The 14,383-nt window shown below is 39.8% G+C and overlaps 1 protein-coding gene across 1 annotated transcript; it reads left to right on the forward strand.

Annotated features, from left to right (window-relative positions):
• The first annotated feature begins 5,322 nt into the window (after nt 1-5,322).
• Nucleotides 5,323-7,780, forward strand: LOC148039446 (uncharacterized). Its single transcript, XM_087690816.1, has one exon. The coding sequence runs from the start codon at nt 6,192-6,194 to the stop codon at nt 7,491-7,493; it is 1,302 nt and encodes a 433-aa protein (XP_087546942.1). The 5' UTR covers nt 5,323-6,191; the 3' UTR covers nt 7,494-7,780.
• Nucleotides 7,781-14,383: the final 6,603 nt, after the last annotated feature.

Consider the following 14,383-nt stretch of genomic DNA (forward strand, 5'->3'; position numbering starts at 1 on the left):
TGAGTTGCATCTCGTTTTATCACACAGGTTTATTAGTAGTTTCTACCAAATACTTTAACTAAAACATAAATCAAGAGGGGACCTTCGATTGATTTCATCAAACATCACATCAGTTTATAACATGAAAAGGAGTCGTTTTATTCAAAATACCCTTTACATAATTTCCTTGTGCTACACCTTAATCCCCTTTAACATAAAATAAAGGGCACTGATCTTTTCTAAGGAGATACCTAAGTTTGAACACCCTTATCAACCTAGCTAGACACTTCTTTTGACCATCACGGCACAAAGTGGGATGCATCAAATACCTAGATTGAGACCAAAAGAGCCACAAAAGTTAAAGTCAAGAGAATTAAGAAGAGTTGCCTACACTCAAAGCCAAGGAAGTCTAGCTTACCAAACTAGATTCGACACATCATTAGCTTCATTAAGCATAGAAAATAATTCTAATTTCTTACATATGAGTTCAAGGTTGAAGCTCCTTATTAGGAGCTTAACCAATACATATTATATAAATATTGCTAAGATGTGAAACGTTTACTTCTTTTTGTTTCACATGTGGAAAAAAGCAACACATTATGAAATAAAAAAGACCTTGGTGAATGACAGAACCCATGCGCATTCAAAAGTGAGGGCCTCACACCTATATATACAAGTAAGTAGCTTTGTAAAAAATGTTTGATAGGACATCATAGAGTAATTTGAAAAGTAAGACTCGGTCTCTATCCCTTGTTCAACAGGATGGATACATGCATCAGTGCTGTATGTGCAAGGCAACTTTTGATCAATGTGTTTTGCTCAACATAACAATGGAGGCTTTCTAAATCTTAGCAATGGTGGGAAAGCCCTCATGTAATCTTTTGTACTGTATAGTTTGGAAAAGGACTATGCAATGGATGCATTACATAGGCCCCTATCATCCTTTTCTTTAAAAAACACAAATGGATTGTATCTCATATCTAATGATATCCCAATCCGAATATTAGAAAACGATAAAGCACCTTAAGGACATCCTAATCCAAATATTTAAAAATCTCTAAAAGAAATTTCATGCTTAGAACCATAAAGCTAATCTTTTTAGTGATCTCCTTCTTGTGCCTAGTTATGCCACTCTTCGTCTTGTCTTGTAGAACATTGAAAGTTAGGTTAAGGATTGGGAACTTCATTGGATTTCAAGTATTAAGATTCAAGCAAAGGCTTTGTGCATATCTTATGTATGAATGACCTACTTCTCTCTTCTTTCTATTGCTTAAGAACAAGTAGAGGAGATTCTCTAGTTTGTGATTGAAGATTTGATGGGTAAGGCAATTAGGGGGTGAGGAGGTATTTGCCTTGGTCTTCTAAAAACATCTTCCTTCTATTGTCAATTAGTCTTTTAGTTTGATTGTCACAATCAAGAACATACCCGAATGTTTCTCAAGCATATGGAAGCGAGAATAGATCCTAATGTTGCTTTGCATTTGGGTCGGTGATTTTCATTCAAGAACTTGGTGATGCTATAAAGTGACAAGGAAGGGCAAGGCCATGCTTTTGGCGGGTTTTCTTTTGAGTTTTATGTTGCTATTCAGGATGTTCATGTGATTTATGTAACATGTTGAACATCATCTAAAAGGATGGGGCTTTTTGATGAATTGCTAAATCAAGGGTCTGTCGAACAAATTCCTAAAGTTTTTGAAAGAAAACTTCCTAGTCATTCATAGCCATTAACTATACTCAATATCCCATGTAAAGGAATGGCAAAAGCTTTGGCAATCAAAGTCAAGTCAATTGATAGATTTTTGACTCAATATTGCCTATATAGTAATGGCTAAAGCTTTGGCAATTAGAGTCAAGTTTGTATCTTCCAAGTTGATTGATAAAAGGCGAATGGTTTTGTACATGGTCGTAGAATACATGGTGCTATATTAAATATAGTTCTTGGGATGGATCATGCAATCAACAATGGTAATGATATTCTCTTGATCAATCATGAGGATGGTCGTAAATAGATTTTTTGGGAGTTTATCCTTGCTATGTTGTAGGAGTGTGGATCTTGAAAAATGTTTTGTCAAATGGTGAGGCCTTTGTTTGTCAATGCCTCATCCACCAATTGTATTAATGGATATTTTACCAAGAGATTTGAGCTTAAGAGAAGTATTCTCCAAGGATGTCCGTTTGTATCTCTTTTAGTCAAGGGATGCACCTATAAGAAACCATCCATATCCACATGTTCAAAGGGAATCAGAATACTCTCTTTATTTACATGTTGGAAGGTAGTAAAATGATCCCTTTTTCTTAAGAAATTTATTACGTTCGTTTGATTCAGAAAATGCACCAAACAAACCTCTTTTCTAAATATAACCGTGTGATCCAAATTTTATGAAATAAAGTATCCCTCCTATTTATTGCAGGTGTTATACCTAGATTCTATGGTCTACACTCATTGAGATTTTTGATGTACCTTGGTCACTCGTCCTCTTTTATGCGCAATACAAATTATGATGTTCAAAAGGGATATATTGAAGGACTCCCATTCCCTGATAACTAGCATGTTTCTCTCATAAATATTTGTTGATGATGGCTCTAGATTGCTAAAGACTAATCAAGAAGAAACTTTCTAATTGGTTACTTTTAAAGAATAAAATACACAATTCCATGCCATAACGTGAACTTGTCCTAAATCTCAAGGATGGATTATCCCTTTTGGAAAAAACTCCAATCCATGGAGAGAGAGAGAGAGAGAGAGAGAGAGAGAGAGAGAGAGAGAGAGAGAGAGAGAGAGAGAGAGAGAATAAATCTTAAGGATGAATGATCCCTTTAGGAAGATGCTCCAATCCACTTGAAGTGAGGGGTTATTTCTTTCCACAACCTATTGAGCAAGCAAAGACTCTTTAATCTTGATTTCTAGACCCTCATAAAAGATATATCCTCCCAAGAATGGCATGCCTAATCCATGAGATTCTCAAGAACACCTTTTGAATAAGATTTCCAATCTACTCCAATTTGCAATAGAAAAATGAAAAGCTGTACCGCAAAATACCATAATTAAGGTAAGAATTGACTTCAATGATATCATCTCCCAGTGAAGCCATGAGAAATTTTCATTTTGCCCTTTACTTTCTATCTTAACTTGTCAAAATACCACTATAATAGTAATACCTATTCCAACATGGCATTCAAGGTTCATAAGATACTATCTTTGGGGACCTTAGCAAATCCAAGCTAGTAATTTTATTTGTCTTGTCTTTCTAAGACAAGAACAATACTTCGAACTTTTCTTTACTTATCTTAGTGTCCAACACTAATGCAACTTTATCATAATATATGCATTAGCTCTTTGATACAATAAGTGTTGAATTAGATCTTGCCATGTGTAAAATAAAACATATTCCACTAGCCAAAATTTTCTTTTGAAGGTATGAAGCTGGTAGAAGTTGTGGTGGGTTTGGAAGAAACCCACATTTTGGATTTCAAATGAAAACTACACACATTGGATGATGCCCCTTTTCTTTTACCTTCCACTATTCAGTGTGAACCAAGCCTTAGTCTCTGGATCTAGGGAGTACATTTAATGATGATAACTTTGTTTTTTTAAATGCCTAAGTTGCGTTTTGCCATTCAAAACAAAGGTTTAGCACGTACGGTCTAACATTTTGGATGGCCCTCTTCTTAACTATGATCAAATTGCTAATAGATATGCAGGAACAACAGTGTTTATAATTAGTCCTTAGAAAGAAGAAATTGGACAAGCCTACCTTTCCAATGATTGCTTCCAAGCACTCGATACATTATTAGGGAAATTGGTTTGATAAACTTGCTATCTCCACCTTGAAAAAGAAAACGGATTTCATTGATCTTAGTTTGAGGTGGATCTTAAAGACAATGAAGGCATGGGGTGAATTTGAGCACAAAGGCACTTATACATGGAAGAGAAGTATTAAAAAATTGGAATGCCCCTCCTTTACAGAAGCTAAACATTTTGCTGTGGACGGTGGTGGACAATAAACTCCCTAAAAATGCAGACTCGGTATGTTTAAAGTGATATAATTGATATGTGGGTGTCTAGAAGAAGTTTTCAGAAAGCCTTTTTTATTTTTTTGGGGAGGCGGGGGGGAGGGGTGGATTACATGGAGGTCAAATATGTTTGGCATTAAATTTTGGAGTCCATCACATGGTTGCTTGGAAGCAGATGATGCTTAGAGATAGGAGGGAGTTGAGTGAGGGGTCACAAAGGGTTTGGAATGTAATTAGAGCTTTAGTGATAGATGCAATATAGAGTGCTTTGAACGATTTCGTATGTGGAAGGGCCAAGAGTGCTAATGATATTCATGCTATCTCTAATGCCAAAGTTTTTGCTAAATCCCAAGCATTGTTCAGGAAGTTGGCTAGGAAGGATAGTTCTTTTAAGCTCATGAGCAAGCTCCTTAAGAAACTCTTTTGAGCACGCAAGAATATTTCGTATTGATCAGTGTTGTTTTTTTTTGGATTTTGTAAATATTTACGGTTTAATACATCTCATTATCAAGCCTCTAGAGGATGTTACTAAACTTACATTTAATATGAGATAGAGATTAAGACCCTAGCTTGCACATGTAGGAGCCAATAGACTCAAGCCCTTTTATTATGTGTGTGCATGGTTTTGATTGCAAGGGTCCTAGTCAACATTCTCCACATGAGAACTTAGGCTTGAAAGCACTCATCCCACATCTGCATTATGGGATTATGGATAGACCACTAGTCTCTATCATCTAAACAAAGCACCTAAAACAAAGCATATGGACTTAAAGCGTGCATTCTAGGAAATAAAATAGCTTTTCATGATTGCCAGGAACTTACACGCATTTGCCAAAAGAGCTTTATACGCATTCAGCACAAAGAGCTCTTGCAGAGAATAGTTTAGTTGCTTGGAGCTGGAGCGAGTTATTTGTGTTTGCGAGAGGCGAGGGTATGGTTATATATCTATATATCTACACACACACCCACACACCCACCCACCTAGGTCCACCGTCACTCGTCTCATCATGGCTCCCCTTTCGACTGTAGGGTGATACCCTGCTCCTTCATCTTCATCTTCATCTTCATCTTCGTCTTCGTCTCCTTGACAATTACAGTTTTTTGGAAGTGATGGAAAAAAGCGGCGGTAGCCTGTAACACAGGGACTTTTAGACTAATAGGTGGTAATAGTGGGAAGTTGCTCTCCTGTTGGCAGAGAACAGCGAAAGGGTTAAAAAAAGGCAGGCAAAACCTACAAAATATTAGTTTTGGAAAAGTGCGATTGCTTGGTAACCCCCCCCCCCCCCCCTCTCTCTCTCTCTCTCTCTCTCTATAAAGTTCCTCTCTTTCATAACCCTGTCTGCGTTCAACAACAACTTACAAGCTATCTTGCGCTGCTCCTTTGCTGCTTCTAATCTAATCTAAATAGATATAGATTTTCTCCTCGTTTATCTCTCAGCGTTTGCTCGACTTCTCTCTCGCGTCTGTTACATTGGCATGAAAGCAAGCGCAGCACCAACAAAAAGTATATTAAAAAAATAGAATTATATATATATATATATATATATAGAGACACATGGAGAGATATATCATACTCAAGACTAAAGTGGTGGTACAAGCTTATGTCCTTCCATTATAACTCGTCCGTTCTTGGCTGGTCAATCCAATCTAATTGCTGCTTGTGTAACCGCCTGTGTGTCATTCCTCCTCCATGCCTTTACTACCACTTCACTGCTCGAAATCTATCTATCATTTCCATCAATATCACATCACTCCAAATGCCACGCCTCTCCCGATGCGTCGTGCTGATACGTCCTGTGGTTATATCACTTACTTACAAGGCACAGATGACCGTCACACATGTAGGACGTCTCTCTCTCATTGAGTAAATCAGTTCTCTCGTTCTCTCAGAAGTTTCATCTTCTTGTACTCTCCTATGAAGCCTACTTCGTGAGCTGTAGTAGCGATGCAGCAAGTCATCGTCAATTAATTACTTTCGGGAACTCGCCCGCAGCAAGATGATGTAGATTTGCCATGCTTTTCCCAGCATATTCGAAGGGTTCTTTTGCCGTCTCAGCTATGTATGTGTGAGGGAGTATGTGTTGTCGGTTGGTCAAAGGTTACTTCTAAGATCGAATTACCGAGGTATGTTCTTCGAGCACGAGATTTCTGAGTCTGCAGCACCCGTAGTATAGTAAGCAGTAAGGCTACGCTAGGTTATGATGTCCGTCATACCGCGTGGCAACGCATGCGACGACAGGGAAGAGCAGAGCTCCAGCCCTAACACAGCCTCCAGCTCCTCTGCGGTACCGTTCCTGGAGTCACGCATATCACACGCGGGGACGAGCAGCAGCGGCAGCAGCAGGAAGGAGCAACTGCTCTCCTGTGCCTCAGCAACAGCCAAAGAGCAGCAGTATCATCATCAACATCATCATCAGCAGCTTTTCTCGTCAGCAATCAAAGAGCAGGCGTCGGCCGAAGGAGGGGGAGGGGGCATCCATCTGGACTTGACGTTGGGGATAATCAGCGGCAGCAGCAATGGCGGGCGGGCCCAGGGGGCGATCAAGACGGGGTGGGAGCAGCCGGAGAGAAGCCAGGCTTCATCGGAGGCGGAGCAGCAGCATCAGGCCTGGGAGTTCCTGTCTCCTGCGGGGGGCGGTGGCGCTGTCAAGGAGTATCAGGAGCTGAGGGAGGCTATGCTACTGAAGGGGCCAGCTGCTCTGAATAACAACCATAAGGACAAGGAGGCCGGTGAGCTCTCCTCGTCTGTGCAGGGAGAGGTGGAAGCTGCCAGGGGTGGCGGATCGGAGCCGCGCGTATTCTCGTGCTACTTCTGCACGCGCAAGTTCTACAGCTCGCAGGCTCTGGGCGGCCATCAGAACGCCCACAAGCGCGAAAGGTCGGCACGCAAGCCGCCCCGGCTGCCGTCGCCCACAGGCATCGTGGCGCCTGGGCCAGCCTCCTCCTTTATGGGTGGGGGGCATCCCGCCAGGTTCCCGCCGATGCTTCTCGAAGGTGGTGGTGGGGGCGGTGGTTGCGGGCCCGCCGCTGCAGCTGCCTCCGACTGTCTCGTCCGCTCGCTGGGTATCAAGGCCCACTCGCTCATCCACAAGCCCACGTCGCCCTCGCCCTACTCGGCCTTCGGCGGGCGCCCCGCCTCTCTGGCTCAGGCGTGGGCGGCGCCTTCCCCCATGATGGCTCACCAGCCGACCGCAGTCGGCCGCTGCGAGATGAGTGCCCAGCCCGCCGGACCGGCCGCGGGCGGGAGGCCCATGATGGCGGGAGTCGCGAAGTTCGACGGCTCCGCGTTCGGGTATTGCGCGACGCCCGGCCGCCTTCTCTTCGACGACGAGCAGGCCAATCTCTCCTGGGTCGGCAGCAGGGTCTGGCCCCGCGACCCGGACCAATCACTGCTCGACAAGCAGCAACCTTTCGCTGCGCTTCTCAGCCAACAACCACACCAGCCTAAAGTCGAGGATTTGCCCAGCAGCAGCCATCTCGACCTCTCTCTTCGTCTGTAGCCTGGCTTCTCTTTTTTCTATTTTTCGTTCCCCTTACTCTCCCCCCTCTCTCTCTGTGGAAATTGAGATAGAGAGAGAGAGAGAGAGCGGGAGAGTGCGCTTGAGAGACTTGCCAAAGCATTTTGACACCCAGCCCAGCCCAGCCCAGTCCCCAGGACTTACCTGCCTCCTTCCATCAGGCTGTGTACCAATTTTGCGTATCCCTGGCACAGACCCCCCCAATCCCTTATTGCCCATATCATATATCATCTGCGTAATATATATAATTCTCTTCCTTTTTTTCCTTTTTACCTGTGTGTTGCTATTCAGTATTGGTATGCCTAGTTTATGCGTTGTTCATTCATCGTCTGGTGATATTTAGAAGGTTTATCGGCATTTGTCTCAAATGCAGCGACGGTTGGCCATCTTCACAGTTCAAATTTGTTTCGCACGCGGTTCGAGCTTCTTGTGAGAATTCTGGTGTTGAAGAACCGGGAACAACCGCCAAGTACTGTACTTAAGCCTAGAGAGGAAATCTAAGACAGCAGGAACTAGCGATGGAGTGGGGGTACGTAGAAGGGAGGATGTCGCTTGCGTACATTGCAGTGACTATCACATACGTCTGATTGGACTCGGTTAGGTAGGTGGTTACACAACGTCGTGACAGTGCCAGCAGGCGCTTTTAGATGTGTACATGGAGGGCATGTATGAAGCGCTCATTTTTGGTGTAGAACAGCTCTGTATCAAAGACCAGGCGGGAACAACCTTCAAGATGAAACTCGAATGTCATCATCTACATCAGAAGAAGAAGAATCCTCTTTTCCGAGGGAGGATTGCTAGCCTAAACTCTTTCGACGAGTCTTGCCATGTCTATGGACAAGCTCGCCGAAGGACGCACTACGCTGTCCGAGTCTGTACCTGTCTGTCTGTCTGTCTTTTGACACTAATGGAGTTTTAACTGAGCTCCCCATGAACCTAGAAAGTTTTCTGGACAGAATGCTGGGACACCAGAGCCTTTGTTGATCGAGTTTACTGTGTAGTACAACACAATACAGGGGGGAATACGTTTGACCACCGGCTTGTGTAGTCCCTGTACACCACCGGCTTGTGTAGTCCCTGTACCTTCATCGAGGAGCTCAATCTCGCTCGTTGCGCTGAATCAACTTAGTTGCCGTTGGATCGTCAAAGGCCCTACCGACCCAAGATGAGAGACCAAAGGTGCAACTTGCAAGTAGAATCTGAATTTTCATCAAAGGCCCTACACAAGCATGAATTCTAGATGAGATCAAAGGTGCAAATTGCAAGCTGACTTCGACACGCGGTGGGAATCTTGCTCAATGATAGAAATGATATATACTTCTCTCCATGAAACTGCCCTCCCAATCCCAATAACTTGTTTTCTTTTCCGTCTTGGAGTCTCTAGCTCTACATTGCTTGATTTGCTAATACTTCATATCCCCCCATCCCCCGCCCCCGGTTATGTTGTATTTAAAAAGGGGAGCAACTCAAGAATGACTTTCTAATAAGGAAGTCTAGCCTTAGACTAGGATTAAATATCATCTTTTCATAACCTGAGCTACATGAGTTGGAGCCTTTTAGCTATTAACAAAGAATAGATGCCTTCTATTTTCCTTTTAGCTGGAGTAGAGCCATTTGGCATAGAGTGTGGTGAACAAAGCTCATGGTGGAGCATAGAGTTCTTCAAAAAAGTCTCTCGTTTTCTCCTGTCTGTCTTCTTTTCTCATGAGCTCGAAATCTCTTAAATTCAAAGCTCTCATCATCATAATCATGCCCCATTTCTTTTGTTCTCGTTCAAATTTGGGATTCACCATTGTCACTTGCAATAGAAAATTAGAGCGAAAACCATGTATAGGGTTAATCAAAGCTTGGTCAAATATGGCTTTGTTCTTGCACATCCAAATGCTCCATAAGCTTTTGAGCCAGCTCTAGACTATTGGTAGTAGGCGATAGATCTCTCTTATCAACATTTCCTTCTAGTCAGGCTTGTTAGGTGGAAAGGAGAGAGTAAACCTTATAATAGGGTTGAGATATTAGAATTAGCAATATAGTTTAAAAAGAGATTTTGGGGGGGGGGGGGGGGGGGGGGGGGGGAGGGGATCACTTTTACCTCTTTCTTGCATCTTGGGCATAAGCCATTTCCAAACCCTAGTTTTTGAGATTTGCTAGTCGTCTAAACTACCTTTAATAGGACTAGCTCCATATAGTTTAAAAAGAGATTTTGGCGGGGGAGGGGGGGATCACTTTTACCTCTTTCTTGCATCTTGGGCATAAGCCATTTCCAAACGCTAGTTTTTGAGATTTGCTAGTCGTCCAAACTACCTTTAATAGGACTAGCTCCATCAAGCAGGATACTTTAGGTTGGATGCTAGTGCTCTAGATCATTTGAAAATGCACAAACCATTGATGATAGTTCCAGTTAAGATTCCATCATTTAGTTAATTGATTACTTGTCTATTAGGTTTTGATTTTAGAGTGAAAACGGGCATAAGTTATTTGTCATTAAGTTACTAAATTCCTCTTAGATTAAACTGTTTATCAAGATCGATGGTTTTACAAAGTTACAGACCCTATCAATTCAGCCTTTGTTGAACAAGATGGATCTCATCTCTTGTCAAATTAAACTATTGACTCAGCCTTCCATACTTTGGACTCATTTCCTTGCAATTTTAAAGGTTAGTGGAAGACTTTTTGTTTCCACTGACTCGTGGAAGATGTTGTTGAACTAGATGGGATTAGATGCACACTAGGGGAGTTTGAGATTGCTAATTGGGCATATACAAATATGGTCCTTTTAGGGTTGCCAAGCCTTCAAAGGACTTTTCATGAGGTCTGAGCACCCTTTGATTGTCATTTTGATTTGGTTGAAGGCAATTGTTATGGCCTCATGGAAATTCCATCCAGGACAATCCACAAGTGGAAAGTTTGCACAACTGTTTGGGATGAACATGACCTAGTCGTCCTTTTCATGAAAGAAAGCCCCAGCTATCCACTTGCTAGCCATCTTATTTGCTAGGTTGGATAGTCTCGTGCCACCTTCCTCTTTGGGCTATGTACACTCCTCCTAGGATACATTGGAAAGTTTGAACTTTTTAGTCTCCAGAACATAACAAGTTTCTTGATGATACACCTCCAGGGTTCTAATTCCAATTTTGGTTAGTCTCTAGTAGGACAAGAAATAGATGGTAGATGGGATGATAACATGTTTGAGGATAATGAATCTACTTGCAAAGTTGAAGTATAGTTTTCTTAGATATTTTAGTCTCTTCTTAACTTTGTCTAAAATTCATTCCCATATTTGTTTCATAGTGACCTCAAATCCCATTGGGATACCTAACAATATTTCCTTCTTTAGTTTCCTTGCATCCCTCTTCCAGCAACCATAGGGGAGGAAGTTTAATTAGAGTTTTGATTCTAGTTTTGTTTGGGTTTACTACCGAGTCAGAGGCAAGGCATAATACTTTGATGTAGTTCCAAAATGATTTGATTGAGGTTGGATTATACCATTTGTGTCATCCATAAACAAACTAAGAACAATGTTAGCATTATTGGGGAGTTTGATCCCTTTAAGTGTGCCTTCTTTAACTTTCTCTTCCATTAGTCAGCTAAGGGCATTGGCTAAGATTGCAAAAAGTAGGGGGGACTAATGCCATCGATGCCTTATAGACTTGAATAAATGAAAGAGAGTAGACAATTCACCATTGACTGCCACTTTGGCATTGTTATTGTTGAAGAGGGTACTAACATATTTGGTAGAAGTTTTTCTTAATCCCATATCTTGCAGTGATTGCAATATAAAGCACTAATCTAGTCGATCATGGGCTTTGTCAAAGTCTATTTTGAAGAGCATATAATCTTGGTTCTTTTCTTTTGCATATTTAAAACCCTTCCATAGCCCAATGATTAAATCTAGGATATATCTACCCTTGATAAATCCCCTTTGTCCCTTCCTTAGCTAGCCATCTAGGTGGGGGACTAAGTCTTTTGGCTAATGTTTTGGCAAATGCATGTGATTGGCTCCCAGTTTGATAGGTTTTCTATGTTATTTCTTTTGTGAATTAGTTTAACACTAGTCTTGTAGCAAAAAAGCTACTTTTGTGGCAATTTGAATCCTCTACAAAAAAGTCAAATTTTTAATCAATGAGAGACATTGAGGAAAAAAGGTTTTAGAAAAATGCAATCAACACAAGATAGTAGTTGGAAAAAATTAAAACAAGCTAGAAAGTGTATATCTCTATGCCTACCTTTGAAACCATTTTCATAAAAAATCGAAACTTTAGTGTTTCCAATCAAAAACATCTCAAATGTTAGTTAATCAGGCTACAACTTTCATGAAAAATACTTTGATCTATAGAGTATTCATTCCCATTAAGAGATTTGGGACTAGATGAAGACTATCAACATTTTTTAGAGCTCCAAATAGCCTTTTGAGTGCTATTTCGGTCAATTTTCATGTACTTTTAAAAATCTAATTTTTATAGAAAATGAATTTTCACATGAAGCCACTTTTGTGGCAAATTACAAGACAAAATTTTGATTTCCTGGTTTAGTCCTATTGGGAGAGCTCTATACTCGATCAATTCTTTCCATACTAATATAAAGGGTTTGATAAGGAATTCGTAGAATTCATTTGGAAGGCCATCCAATCTTAGCATTAGGGGAGCCTTGAGGTCTTGAAAATGCCTTTTAGGAGAGAGAGAGAGAGAGAGAGAGAGAGAGAGAGAGAGAGAGAGAGAGAGAGAGAGAGAGAGAGAGAGAGAGAGAGAGAGAGAGAGAGAGAGAGAGAGAGAGAGAGAGAGAGAGCGCTTTAGACCAATGAGAGCAAAGCCTTCTTAATGAAAGTTCTATTTTTGAAAAAGTAAGAAATACTTTTATAAATAGATATAGATACAATGTTACTATAATTTTTTAATATGAATATGTATTTTTATTATCTCCTGATTGGGATTATGATATTCTATACATTAATGATATAAGGTCTTGATCACTTTGTATTAATGACATATCTAGGATTGTATGACAACGACAATTGAAACTAAATTCAAATTACCAAAAAGCTTGATATTCATATTTTGTTCCTCCCTTGTTTTGCCATTCTCATCTCTTTCCTTCCTTGGTAGTTGCTTGTTTTTCTCCCTCCTCTTTCTTTGCCATGGATACATAAATTCGGCTTTCAAAAAGGTGCCCAAGCTTCAAAATCACATTTGTCTTGTTGTTTAATTCATTTCAAACAAATGGAAGATAGATTCCTACCATTATTAGCAAAGGTAGCCAGATTACCATGCAATAAGCAAAATATACAAAAAGATAGAGACGTGAGAGCTCATTCATCTCTACTTGAAAAGATAGGATCAAATATTTCAAACTTGGAGTAAACAACAAAAACATAAAATAGGTTTTAGTACAACACATATTTATGCATAGAGAGTTACATTTAAAACTTGGAGTATTAAGTCTCTCATTACTTAGACCAAATTGTAAGTATTTCATTCTCAATAATTTTCTTTTATTAAACTTGATATTAGGCTTTATTGCGATAAGTTTTGTCTTTATTTCTAGATACCTATCCTTTTAATCTTGAGGAATGGCAACTTGTTGAGCCTATTATTGATATTATTAATGTTATGCACGGTTTGATTGGAGAAGAAATGTACAAAGGTAGGAGAAAAACACAACTCATAGAGAATATAATATTTTTAATGATCATTTTTATATTATCCCAATGCATAATGGCCAATGGAAAGCAATATCCCTGCTTTTTTTATGCTTGCTTTTATAAGCCTTAAGTAGCCTTTACCAAGTCCAATCACTAGTGAGATTTATGGATGTAAAATCTTCTTAAAGATATAGAAAACATTAAAAACTTAATATCTCAGGTAGGCTAAGAAAGATTACTTTGTTTATGCCTATTAATATGTTTATTGAATTCTTTTCCAATGCTAAGATATGAAGATCAAAGGCCTTGATGTCAATCAAGAGGCTAGTATATGATTATGTCCTATAGTATGCTGATGAGAGGTGAGATACCATGATAGAAGGCGAGATAACTTCTAAGATAGATTAAGAGTTTGTTGCTTTCAAATACATGCTTGCTACTCAAAATCTCATCCTTAGCTTTTATTATAGTAGATAGCATTATGTTAATAGTAGTTTAGTTGCTTTGGATCAAAATCTTGAGGATTTTAGCAAAAATCCTATAGTGGAACTTGATGTTTGGCTCAATGAGGATATTATTATGATACCAAAGGCTAGATCATCATATATACTACATTAAGTGAGATTATATTTACAAAATAAAGATATTGAATTACCATGTTCATTTGCATTTCAACTTAATAACAAGTGAGTAAGTTTATACATTAAGTTATATATAAGATATATACTCTTGATTCCACTTCTTGAATGGTAAACATCTATACTAATTTATTTGCAAATATCAACGAGAAGAGAGAGAAAGACACAATGCAAGGACATGAAAGAAAACATCTCTTTACTTTTAACATAAATGCAAGTTTAAATATTAAAGAAAATTTTAATTAATTTTTTTCATGATCTATACACATGAGGTTTTATAAGACAATATACAAAAGCTATTTCTTTTTGTGAGAAACATTCTTTTTAGGAGTTATTTTGCCCTTTTTTGATGCTTTGGTTGCCTTAGGTGTTGAGGGTCCCTCCTTATCTACTTGCACACTCTTTACCTCCCCCTTACATGTGGGCTCCTTGTCTCCTTGTTTTTCTTGTATGCAAATGACAAGTATGTACTTGAGAATCTTTGCTTATGCATATCAAATATAGTCACTATTGTAACAATTATTGAAAAACTGTTACATATTTGAAAGAAAGGAATGTTAGTTCAGTGCTATTTTGCAATGCACTATCTTTTGAGTGAA

This window comes from Lygodium microphyllum, chromosome 2, assembly GCF_053477565.2.
Source record: "Lygodium microphyllum isolate KBCC chromosome 2, Lygodium_microphyllum_v1.1.10, whole genome shotgun sequence".
Lineage (NCBI taxonomy): Eukaryota > Viridiplantae > Streptophyta > Polypodiopsida > Schizaeales > Lygodiaceae > Lygodium > Lygodium microphyllum.

Coding starts and splice junctions, on each gene's coding strand:
- LOC148039446 (XM_087690816.1), top strand. CDS start 6,192: ATGATGTCCGTCATACCGCGTGGCAACGCATGCGACGACAGGGAAGAG.